Source organism: Tursiops truncatus, chromosome X (assembly GCF_011762595.2).
Source record: "Tursiops truncatus isolate mTurTru1 chromosome X, mTurTru1.mat.Y, whole genome shotgun sequence".
Taxonomy (NCBI): domain Eukaryota; kingdom Metazoa; phylum Chordata; class Mammalia; order Artiodactyla; family Delphinidae; genus Tursiops; species Tursiops truncatus.
The window spans coordinates 87,339,507-87,352,985 of record NC_047055.1 but is presented as its reverse complement, the minus strand read 5'-3'; the positions used below and the strand labels follow the sequence as shown (position 1 = coordinate 87,352,985).

Genomic DNA, 13,479 nt, shown 5'->3' with positions numbered 1-13,479 from the left:
CCCAGGTTCGATCCCTGGTCTTGGAACTAGATCCCACATGCCGCAACTAAAGATCCTGCAGGCTGCAACTAAAAGATCCTGCATGCGGCAGTGAAGATCCCGAGTGCCACAACTAAGACCTGGTGCAGCCAAAATAAATAAATAAATGTTTACAAACAAACAAACAAAAAACTCTGAACACCAAGGATCACAAGAACTTCCCTGGTTGACAGAACTCCATGTGTACTATCACACATCAATGCCAACCACACAAAGTCATGCACCCTGACTCCATGGGGAGAGAAAAATGGAAGCTCCATGTTTGGTACTTTCTGGGGCTCTGCCCTATGTACTTCTTCCCTTGGCAGGTTCCAATCTGTATCCTTCCCCTGTAAAAAGCCATAACCATGAGTATAACAGTTTTCAGTGAGTTCTGTGAGTCCCTCCAGTGAATTGTCAAACCCAAGGGTGACCTTGGGGACCCCCAAACTTGTAATTGGTGTCAGAAGTGAGGGTGGTCTCTTATTGGGACAGTTCCCTCTAACTTCAGAGTTGTCCAACTCTTCATAGATAGAATGACAGAAAGTCACAAACATGTAGTTATCCCTAAGTTATTTTATAAATTTCATGTGATCCCAATTTAAAAAACAAGCTTTTTAATGGTACTAAACAAGGTAGTACTAAAGATCATATCAAAAAATAAATGTGCAACAATAGCTAGAAAAGTCTGGAAAAGAAAAACTGTGAGGAAGGGAGTAGCCCTACCAAATACCAGAACATACTCTGATACAGGCATTCTCTTAAAGCACAGGGTGAAAGACACACTTTTTAATAAGTGGTGCTGGGTCAACTGGAAAGCAATTTGGGAAAGGCTAAATTGGATCCATACCTCATTACATACACAAGTATAAACACCAAATGGATCGGGGGCTAAATGTAAAAAACGGAAACCAAACAAAGTACTAGAAGAAAGCATGGGTGAATGTCCATATAACCTGAATGGAGGGAAAGACTTTCTAACTATGAATAAAAATTCAGATGTAATAAAAGATTAATAAATACAACCACAAAAATATAAAAACACTTTGGTAAGTCCAAAGACAAATGACAAACCAGTGGGGGAAATCTGTTGCAACATATATCACAAATAAAGATTGTTGTAACATATATCACAGATAAAGATTAATATCCTTAATATATAAAGAACTCTTAAAAATCAAAGGGAAAAGAAGAACAAATATGTGATAGAAAATTAGACAAAAAATATAAGACAATTAACAAGAGATATAAAAATGGCTCTTATAGATATTTTATTTATTTTTTGGCTGCACTATGAGCTTGCAGGATCTTAGTTCGCCAACTAGGAACTGAACCTGGGGCCATGGCAGTGAAAGCGCCGAGTCCTAACCACTGGATCGCCAGGAAACTCCTGTAAATGGCTCTTAAATATATGAAATTACATTCAACTTTACTCATAATAATAGTAATGCTAATTAAAACTATACAGACATACCTTTTCTTACCTAGCAGATTAGAAAAACTTAAAAGCCAGACAATATACTCTGTTGGTACAGCCATAGAGAAATAGGTACTATCACACATTGTTGGTGGGAATGTTAAACAGTACAACCCTTATGGAAGAGAATTTAGCAATATCTAATAAATTGTGTTTACCCTTTGACCTATCAATGCCACTTGTAGGAATTTACATAGAAGATATACTTGCACAAAAAGGAAACAACATATGCACAATATATTTCATTTCAGCATTATTATTATTTTTTTTTTTTGCGGTACGCGGGCCTCTCACTGTTGTGGCCCTCTCCCATTGCAGAGCACAGGCTCCAGACGCACAGGCTCAGCGGCCATAGCTCACGGGCCCAGCCACTCCGCGGCATGTGGGATCTTCCCGGACCGGGGCATGAACCCGTGTTCCCTGCATCGGCAGGCGGACTCTCAACCACTGTGCCACCAGGGAAGCCCCAGCATTATTCTTAATTACAAAATACTGAAACAACCAAAATTCACATGTATATAGGAGAATGGTTGAACAAACTGGTACATCCACTAATAGAATACTATACAGCTATAAAAATGAACGAGTCACATAAACAGAACAATCCAAAGTTCGTATGAAATCACAAAAGACCCTGAATAGACAAAGCAATCTTGAGAAAGGACAACAAAGCTGGCAGCATCACACACCCTAATTTCAAACTATATTACAAAGCTATAGTAATCAAAATAGTATGGTACTTGCATAAAAACAGAACATAGATCAATGGAACAGAATAGAAGGCCCAGAAATAATCCCATGCATAAATGGTCAATTAATTTATGACAAAGGAGCCAAGACTATACAATGGGGAAAAGACAGCCTCTTCAATAAATTCTAAAATAAACTGTGTTGGAAAAACTGGACAGCCACATGCAAAAGAATGAAACTGGAGCACTATCTTATACTATGTGCAAAAATTAACTCAAAATGGATTAAAGACTTGAACATAAGACCCCAAACCATAAAATTCCTAGAATAAAACATAGGTAGTAAGCTCCTTGACACTGGTCTCGGTAATGATTTTTTTTTTGGATTTGACACCAAAAGCAAGGCAACAAAAGCAAAACTCAACAAATAGGACTACATTGAAAAAAAAGAGCTTCAGTACACCAAAGGAATCCATCAACAAAATGAAAAGGCAACCTACCAGACAGGAGAAAACATCTGAAAATCATATAATTGATAAGGGGTTAATATCCAAAATATATAAAGAACTCACATAACTCAGTATCAAAAAAACGAACAACCCAATTAAAAAATAAGCAGAGGGGGTTTCCCTGGTGGCGCAGTGGTTGAGAGTCCGCCTGCCGATGCAGGGGACATGGGTTCGTGCCCCGGTCTGGGAAGATCCCACATGCCGCAGAGCGGCTGGGCCTGTGAGCCATGGCCGCTGAGCCTGCACGTCTGGAGCCTGTGCTCCACAAAGGGAGAGGCCACAACAGTGAGATGCCCGCGTACCGCAAAAAAAAAAAAAAAAAAAGCAGAGGACCTGAATAGACATTTTTCCAAAGAATACATACAGATGGCCAACAGGAACATTAGAAGATGCGCTAATCATCAGAGAAATGCAAATCAAAACTACAATGACCTATCATCTCACACCTGTCAGAATGGCCATTATCAAAGAGACAAGCAATAGCAAGTGTCAGCAAGGATGTGGAGAAAAGGGAATCCTTGTGCACTGTTAGTGAGAATGTAAATTGGTGCAGCCATTAGGGAAAACAGTATACAGGTCCTTCAGAAAATTAAAAATAGGGCTTCCCTGCTGGCGCAGTGGTTGAGAGTCTGCCTGCCGATGCAGGGGACACGGGTTCGTGCCCCGGCCCGGAAGGATACCACATGCCACGGCGCGGCTAGGCCCGTGAGCCATGGCCACTAAGCCTGTGTGTCCGGAGGCTGTGCTGCACAATGGGAGAGGCCACAACAGTGAGAGGCCCGCGTACCGCAAAAAAAAAACAATTAAAAATAAAATACCATATGATCCAGCAATTCCACTTCTGGGTATTTATTCAAAAGGAAACAAAAACACTGACTGGAAAAGATATTTGCACCTTCATGTTCACTGCAGCATTATTTCCAATAGCCAAGACAAGGGCTCAACCTAAGTGTCCATGGCTGGATCAATGGATTAAGAAAATGTGATAAGGAGGCTAGGAAGATGGCGGAAGAGTAAGATGCGGAGATCACCTTCCTCCCCACAGATACACCAGAAATACATCTACACGTGGAACAACTCCTACAGTACACCTACTCAAGGCTGGCAGAAGACCTCAGACCTCCCAAAAGGCAAGAAACTCCCCACGTACCTGGGTAGGGCAAAAGAAAAAAGAATAAACAGAGACAAAAGAATAGGGACGGGGCCCACACCAGTGGGAGGGAGCTATGAAGGAGGAAAGGTTTCCACACACTAGGAAGGCCCTTCACAGGCAGACTGCGGGTGGCGGAGGGGGGAGCTTCGGAGTCACGGAGGAGATCACAGCCACAGGGGTGCGGAGGGCAAAGCAGAGAGATTCCCGCACAGAGGAGCGGTGCCAACTGGCACTCACCAACCCGAGAGCCATCTCTGCTCACCCGCCGGGGCGGGCGGGGGCTGGGAGCTGAGGCTTCGGCTTCGGAGATCGGATCCCAGGGAGAGGACCGGGGTTGGCGACGCGAACACAGCCTGAAGGGGTTAGTGCACCCCTTCAGTGCACTAACCGGAAGGGAGTCCAGGAAAAGGTCTGGACCTGCCGAAGAGGCAAGAAACATTTTCTTCCCTCTTTGTTTCCTGGTGCGCGAGAAGAGGAGATTCAGAGCGCCGTTTAAAGGACCTCCAGAGACGGGCGCGAGCCACGGCTATCAGCACAGACCCCAGAGACGGGCATGAGACGCTAAGGCCACTGCTGCCACCACCAAGAAGCCTGTGTGCGAGCACAGGTCACTATCCCCACCTCCCCTAACGGGAGCCTGTGCAGCCCGCCACTGCCAGGGTCCCGTGATCCAGGGACAACGTCCCCGGGAGAATGCATGGTGCGCCTCAGGCCGGTGCAACGTCAGACCGGCCTCTGCCGTCACAGGATTGCCCTGCACCCATGCCCCTCCCTCCCCCCCGGTCTGAGTGAGCCAGAGCCCCTGAATCAGCGGCACCTTTAACCCCGTCCTGTCTGAGAGAAGAATAGACGCCCTCCGGCGACCTATATGCAGAGGCAGTGCCAAATCCAAAGCAGAGCCCCGGGAGCTGAGCGAACAAAGAAGAGAAAGGGAAATTTCTCCCAGCAGCCTCAGGAGCAGTGGATTAAATCTCCACAATCAACTTGATGTACCCTGCATCTGGGGAATACCTGAATAGACAACGAATCATCCCAAATTGAGGAGGTGGACTCTGAGAGGAAGATTTATGATTTTTTCCCCTTTTCCTCTTTTTCTGTGTATGTGTATGCTTCTGTATGAGATTTTGTCTGTATAGCTTTGCTTCCACCATTTGTCCTAGGGTTCTGTCCATCCATTTTTTGTTTTTTTTTTACTTAAAAATTTTTTTTCTTAATAATTATCTTTTATTTTAATTACTTTATTTTATTTTATTTTATCCTCTTTCTTTCTCTTTCTTCCTTCCTTCCTTCCTTTCTTTCTTTCTTTTCTTTCTTTCTTTCTACTTTTTCTCCCTTTTATTCTGAGCCGTGTGGATGAATGGCTCTTGATGCTGCAACCAAGAGTCAGTGCTCTGCCTCTGAGGTGGGAGAGCCAACTTCAGGACACTGGTCCACAAGAGACCTCCCAGATCCATGTAATATCAAACAGTGCAAATCTCCCAGAGATCTCCATCTCAACACCAACACCCAGCTTCACTCAACGACCAGCAAGCTACAGTGCTGACACCCTATGCCAAACAACTAGCAACACAGGAACACAACCCCACCCATTAGCAGGGAGGCTGCCTAAAATCATAATAAGGCCACAGACACCCCAAAACACACCACCAGATGTGGAACTACCCACCAGAAAGACAAGATCCCGCCTCACCCACCAGAACACAGGCACTAGTCCCCTCCGCCAGGAAGCCTACACAACCCACTGAACCAACTTTAGCCACTGGGGACAGACACAGAAAACAAAGGGAACTACGAACCTGCAGCCTGCAAAAATGAGACCCCAAACACAGTAAGATAAGCAAAATGAGAAGACAGAAAAACACACAGCAGATGAAGGAGCAAGATAAAAACCCACCAGACCTAACAAATGAAGAGGAAATAGACAGTCTACCTGAAAAAGAATTCAGAATAACAATAGTGAAGATGATCCAAAATCTTGGAAATAGAATAGAGAAAATACAAGAAACATTTAACAAGGTCCTAGAAGAACTAAAGAGGAAACAAGCAACGATAAACAAAACAATAAATGAAATTAAAAATACTCTAGGGCTTCCCTGGTGGCGCAGTGGTTGAGAGTCCGCCTGCTGATGCAGGGGACACGGGTTTGTGCCCCGGTCTGGGAAGATCCCACATGCAGCAGAGCGGCTGGGCCCATGAGCCATGGATGCTGAGCCTTCACGTCTGGAGCCTGTGCTCTGCAACAGGAGAGGCCACAACAGTGAGAGGCCCGCATACCGCAAAAAAAAAAAAAAAAAAAAAACAAAACCAACTCTAGATGGGATCAATAGCAGAATACCTGAGGCAGAAGAATGGATAAGTAACCTGGAAGATAAAATAGTGGAAATAACTACTGCAGAGCAGAATAAAGAATAAAGAATGAAAAGAACTGAGGAAAATCTCAGAGACCTCTGGGACAACACTGAACGCACCAACATTCGAATTATACGGGTCCCAGAAGAAGAAGAGAAAAAGAAAGGGACTGAGAAAATATTTGCAGAGATTATAGTTGAAAACTTCCCTAATACGGGAAAGGAAACAGTTAACCAAGTCCAGGAAGCACAGAGAGTCCCATACAGGATAAATCCAAGGAGAAACACACCAAGACACGTATTAATCAAACTGTCAAAAATTAAATACAGGGCTTCCCTGGTGGCGCAGTGGTTGAGAGTCTGCCTGCCGATGCAGGGGACAAGGGTTCGTGCCCCGGCCCAGGAAGATCCCACATGCCGCGGAGTGGCTGAGCCCGTGAGCCACGGCCGCTGAGCCTGCATGTCCGGAGCCTGTGCTCCACAACGGGAGAGGCCACAACAGCGAGAGGCCCGCGTACCGCAAAAAAAAAAAAAAAAATTAAATACAAAGAAAACATATTAAAAGAAGCAAGGGAAAAACAACAAATAACACACAAGGGAATCCCCATAAGGTTAACAGCTGATCTTTCAGCAGAAACTCTGCAAGCCAGAAGGGACTGGCAGGACATATTTAAAGTGATGAGGGAGAAAAACCTACAACCAAGATTACTCTACCCAGCAAGGATCTCATTCAGATTTGATGGAGAAATTAAAAACTTTACAGAGCAGCAAAAGCTGAGAGAGTTCAGCACCACCAAACCAGCTTTACAACAAATGCTAAAGGAACTTCCCTAGGCAGGAAACATAACAGAAGGAAAAGACCTACAATAACAAACCCAGAACAATTAAGAAAATGGGAATAGGAACATACATACTGATAATTACTTTAAATTTAAATGGATTAAATGCTCCCACCAAAAGACACAGACTGGCTGATGGATACAAAAGCAAGACCCATATATATGCTGTCTACAAGAGACCCACTTCAGACCTAGAGACACATACAGACTGAAAGTAAGGGGATGGAAAAAGATATTCCATGCAAATGGAAACCAAAAGAAAGCTGGAGTAGCAATTCTCATATCAGACAAAATAGACTTTAAAATAAGGACTATTAAAAGAGACAAAGAAGGACACTACATAATGATCAAGGGATCGATCCAAGAAGAAGATATAACAATTGTAAATATTTATGCACCCAGCATAGAACACCTCAATACATAAGTCAAATACTAACAGCCATAAAAGGGGAAATCAACAGTAACACATTCATCGTAGGGGACTTCAACACCCCACTTTCACCAATGGACAGATCATCCAAAATGAAAATAAATAAGGAAACACAAGCTTTACATGATACATTAAACAAGATGGACTTAATTGATATTTATAGGACATTCCATCCAAAAACAACAGAATACACATTTTCCTCAAGTGCTCATGGAACATTCTCCAGGATAGATCATATCTTGGGTCACAAATCAAGCCTTGGTAAACTTAAGAAAATTGAAATTGTATCAAGTATCTTTTCCAACCACAACGTTATGAGACTAGATATCAATTACAGGAAAAGATCTGTAAAAAATACAAACATATGGAGGCTAAACAATACACTACTTCATAACAGAGTGATCACTGAAGAAATCAAAGAGGAAATCAAAAAATACCTAGAAACAAATGACAGAGGAGACACGACGACCCAAACCTATGGGATGCAGCAAAAGCAGTTCTAAGAGGGAAGTTTATAGCAATACAATCCTACCTTAAGAAACAGGAAACATCTCGAATAAACAACCTAACCTTGCACCTAAAGCACTTAAAGAAAGAAGAACAAAAAAACCCCAAAGTTAGCAGAAGGAAAGAAATCATAAAGGTCAGATCAGAAATAAATGAAAAAGAAATGAAGGAAACGATAGCAAAGATCAATAAAACTAAAAGCTGGTTCTTTGAGAAGAGAAACAAAATTGATAAACCGTTAGCCAGACTCATCAAGAAAAAAAGGGAGAAGACTCAAATCAATAGAAGTAGAAATGAAAAAGAAAAAGTAACAACTGACACTGCAGAAATACAAAACATCATGAGAGATTACTACAAGCAACTCTATGCCAATAAAATGGACAACCCGGACGAAATGGCCAAATTCTTAGAAATGCACAACCTGCCAAGACTGAATCAGGAAGAAATAGAAAATATGAAGAGACCAGTCACAAGCACTGAAATTGAAACTGTGATTAAAAATCTTCCAACAAACAAAAGCCCAGGACCAGATGGCTTCACGGGCGAATTCTATCAAACATTTAGAGAAAAGCTAACACCTATCCTTCTCAAGCTCTTCCAAAATATAGCAGAGGGAGGAACACTCCCAAACTCATTCTACGAGGCCACCATCACCCTGATACCAAAACCAGACGAAGATGTCGCAAAGAAAGAAAACTACAGGCCAATAACACTGATGAACATAGATGCAAATATCCTCAACAAAATACTAGCAAACAGAATCCAACAGCACATTAAGAGGATCATACACCATGATCAAGTGGGGTTTATTCCAGGAATGCCAGGATTCTTCAATATATGCAAATCAATCAATGTGATACACCATATTAACAAATTGAAGGAGAAAAACCATATGATCATCTCAACAGATGCATACAAAGCTTTCGACAAAATTCAACACCCATTTATGATAAAAACACTGCAGAAAGTAGGCATAGAGGGAACTTTCCTCAACATAATAAAGGCCATATATGACAAACTCACAGCCAACATCATCCTCAATGGTGGAAAACTGAAAGCATTTCCACAAAGATCAGGAACAAGACAAGGTTGCCCACTCTCACCACTCTTACTCGACATAGTTTTGGAAGTTTTAGCCACAGCAATCAGAGAAGAAAAAGAAATAAAAGGAATCCAAATCAGAAAAGAAGAAGTAAAGCTGTCACTGTTTGCAGATGACATGATACTATATATAGAGAATCCTAAAGATGCTACCAGAAAACTACTAGAGCTAATTAATGAATCTGGTAAAGTAGCAGGATACAAAATTAATGCACAGAAATCCCTGGCATTCCTATACACTAATGATGAAAAATCTGAAACTGAAATTAAGAAAACACTCCCATTTACCATTGCAAGAAAAAGAATAAAATATCTAGGAATAAACCTACCTAAGGAGACAAAAGACCTGTATGCAGAAAATTATAAGACACTGACGAAAGAAATTAAAGATGATACAAATAGATGGAGAGATACACCATGTTCTTGGATTGGAAGAATCAACATTATGAAAATGACTCTACTACCCAAAGCAATCTACAGATTCAATGCAATCCCTATCAAACTACCACTGGCATTTTTCACAGAACTAGAACGAAAAATTTCACAATTTGTATGGAAACACAAAAGACCCCGAATAGCCAAAGCAATCTTGAGAACGATAAATGGAGCTGGAGGAATCAGGCTCCCTGACTTCAGACTATACTAGAAAGCTACAGTAATCAAGACAGTATGGTCCTCGCACAAAAACAGAAATATAGATCAACGGAACAGGATAGAAAGCCCAGAGATAAACCCACGCACATATGGTCACCTTATCTTTGATAAAGGAGGCAAGAATATACAGTGGAGAAAAGACAGCCTCTTCAATAAGTGGTGCTGGGAAAACTGGACAGGTACCTGTAAAAGTATGAGGTTAGAACACTCCCTAACAGTGTACACAAAAATAAGCTCAAAATGGATTAAAGACCTAAATGTAAGGCCAGAAACTATCAAAGTCTTAGAAGAAAACAAAGGCAGAACACTTATGACATAAATCACAGCAAGATCCTTTTTGACCCACCTCTTAGAGAAATGGAAATAAAACAAAAATAAACAAATGGGACCTAATGAAACTTCAAAGCTTTTGCACAGCAAAGGAAACCATAAACAAGACCAAAAGACAACCCTCAGAATGGGAGAAAATATTTGCAAATGAAGCAACTGACAAAGGATTAATCTCCAAAATTTACAAGCAGCTCATGCAGCTCAATATCAAAAAAACAAACAACAGAATCCAAAATTGGGCAGAAGACCTAAATAGACATTTCTCCAAAGAAGATATACAGATTGCCAGCAAACACATGAAAGAATGCTCAACATCATTAATCATCAGAGAAATGCAAATCAAAACTACAATGAGTTATCATCTCACACCTGTCAGAATGGCCATTATCAAAGAGACAAGCAATAGCAAGTGTCAGCAAGGATGTGGAGAAAAGGGAATCCTTGTGCACTGTTAGTGATAATGTAAATTGGTGCAGCCATTAGGGAAAACAGTATAGAGGTTCTTGAAAAAATTAAAAATAGGGCTTCCCTGGTGTGCAGTGGTTGAGAGTCCACCTGCTGATGCAGGGGACACGGGTTCCTGCCCCGGTCCGGGAAGATCCCACATGCCACGGAGCGGCTGGGCCCGTGAGCCACGGCCGCTGAGCCTGCGCATCCAGAGCCTGTGCTCCGCAACGGGAGAGACCACAACAGTGAGCGGCCCGCGCACCGCAACGAAGAGTAGCCCCCGCTCGCCACAACTAGAGAAAGCCCGCCCACAGCAACGAAGACCCAACCAAAAATAAATTAATTAATTAATTTTTAAAAACCTCAATAGTGATAAAACAAACAATCCAATTTAAAAATGGGCAGAAGACCTGATTGGACACTTTGCCAAAGAGGATATGTAAAAAGTAAATAAGTATTTATAAAGATATTCAACATCATTGGCCATTAGGGCAATGCAAATTAAAGCCATTATGAGATAACACTACACACTAGAATGAGTAAAATTAAAAACGCAGTTGACCCTTGAACAACATGGGTTTGAGCTGCATGGGTCCACTTATATGTGGATTTTTTTCAGTAAATGCATACTACAGTACTACACGATCTGCAAGTTAGTTGGAAACACACATACAGAGGGCCGACTGTAGGTGGATTTTCAACTACTGGGGGAGTCAGTGCCCCTAACCCCAGCGTTATTCAAGTGTCAACGGTACTGACAATACCAAGTGCTGGCAAAAATGTGAAGCAATTGGAATTCTTAAACATTACTGGTGGAAATGAAAAATAATTCAACCATCCTAGAAAACAATTTGGCAGATTCCTAAAAAGTTAAGCCATATACTTACCACATGACCCAGCAATCCAATATTTACTCTAGAGAAATGAAAACATATGTTCACACAAAAACCTGTATATGAATGTTTAAAGTAGCTCTACTCACAACTGCCAAAAACTGAAAACAATTCAAATGTCTTTCAAAAGGAAAATGGATAAATAAGCTGTGGTACATCTACATCATGGAATGCCACTCAGCACTAAAAAGCAAAGAACTATGGACACACACAACTTGGCTGAATCTCCAGGGAATCATACTGAGTGAAAATAAATCCAATCTCAAAGGTTACAGACTATGTGCTTTGATTTATATCACATTCTTGAAATGACAAAATTCTAGAAATGGAGAACAGATCAGTAATTGCTAGAAGTCTAGGCATAGGGTGAGGGGGGGAAAGGGATTGATGTGGCTATAAAAGGGTAACATAAGGGATCCTTGTGGTGATGGAACTGTGTCTTAACCATATCAATGTGAATATCCTGGTTGTGACATTGTGCTATAATTTTGCAAGATGCTACCATTGATGCAAACTGGGTAAAGATCTCTCTGTATTATTTTTACAACTGCATGTCAATCAATTGTTGCAAAAGAAAGTTTAATTTGAAAAAAGGAAAGTTATATACTGTATGATACCATTTATATGACATTCCTGAAGAGATAAAACTCTAGTGACACAGAACAGGTCTGTGGTTGCCTGAGGTTACAGGGAGGGGAGGATATGACTGAAAGGGGTTGCATGAGGCAGCTCTTTGGCGGGATGAAACTATTCTCTATCCCATAGATTAGTTATAACAATCTACACAGGTGTTAACATTTATCGACCTGAACAACAAAATCAATTTTACAGTACACTAATTTTAAAAATAAAAAAAATTTAAGTGAAAGAATAAAGATGGTGGGCTGTGGGTGCCTACAGGACTTTGTCCCTGGCCAAATGAGAATCAAAAGTCCAGCTGAGAAAATTACTTCAGCAAAATCATTTGGAAGACAAACAAATTCCCTAAGATATTTCATTCCCAAATTACATCTAGATATTATGTCTCCAGCTCACTGAAGAATGCTATAAGGAATATCTGCAGGAAACCAGAGACTGCATTTATCATTAGGCTGTGATTGACGACAATTCCACCATTCACACGAAGATTCAGCAAAGAAATGCCTTGAAAGGCAATTGCAGGAAACCTTTACTTCCCTGAGGGCTTGATGTGTTCTCTCCTTGATGAGTAAAGTGAGCCAGACTACCTCTGGCTGCCAGAGGCTCAAAGAGAAATTTGCAACTCAACTAATATTGTACTGCGTAACTGTCTGTTGCCCTAAGTCATTTGTCTACATTCTAACCTGGCCTTGCTGCTGTCTCATTTTCCCTGATTCTAATGCTTATTTATAAATAATTTTCTTTTATGTCTGAGATTCCTACATCACTCATCACATTCATGGTAAAAAAAAAAAGAAGGAACACACAATATCCTTACCTGGGCTTTGGCCATTTCCTGCTCTTCTTGGGAAAAGACAGATGTGTGAAGCCTGAGCTAAAAGAGTGGAGAAGTGGAGAGCATATGAGAGACCCCATCAGGCTTCCAGTGCCCAGAATTATCGGCCTAGAAATCCCCTCACATGAAGCTGCTCTGTGGAAGTCTGGGCGACCATGTGGTTTTAACAACCACTTGTGTATTCTTGAGTATTTTCCTCATGTGAACATCTAACACAAAAGGTTTTCTTCTATACATACTTGTGTACTGACTCAGAAATTGTATTTCTAGGTATTTTCCTTAATGAAATAATGTATCATAATTTCTCTTTAAGTACCTTCATCTCAGCATTGACTTTAACAATGCCAAACTTAAACGATCCTCTATGACCCATGATATGGGATTAATAAGGAAATACAAGGGATTAAATTCTATGTAGCTACTGAAAATAATGTTGTATGGTACTGTACACTTATTATCTGTGTATTTTCTGTACATATATCTAAATTACAAGTTTTTTAAATGTTACAGAATAAATCTTTAAGCTGAATCGCAGTAACTTCTAAATGAAAACAAAGGCAGGTTATCAAACTTAAGGAACCCATTTTAAAACCATACGTTAAATGTTTAA

The 13,479-nt window shown here is 41.1% G+C and overlaps 1 protein-coding gene across 2 annotated transcripts in view; it reads right to left on the bottom strand.

The window, feature by feature from the left end:
• The window catches only part of ZNF182 (zinc finger protein 182), a 28,583-nt gene that overhangs the window by 14,173 nt on the left and 931 nt on the right, over positions 1 to 13,479 (bottom strand). For both annotated transcript variants that reach the window (XM_073799487.1, XM_019943455.2), the window contains exon 2: positions 12,852 to 12,908. In XM_073799487.1, the coding sequence (XP_073655588.1) occupies positions 12,852 to 12,866 (15 nt within the window). In that variant the 5' untranslated portion in view covers positions 12,867 to 12,908. The remainder of the gene's footprint in view (positions 1 to 12,851; positions 12,909 to 13,479) is intronic.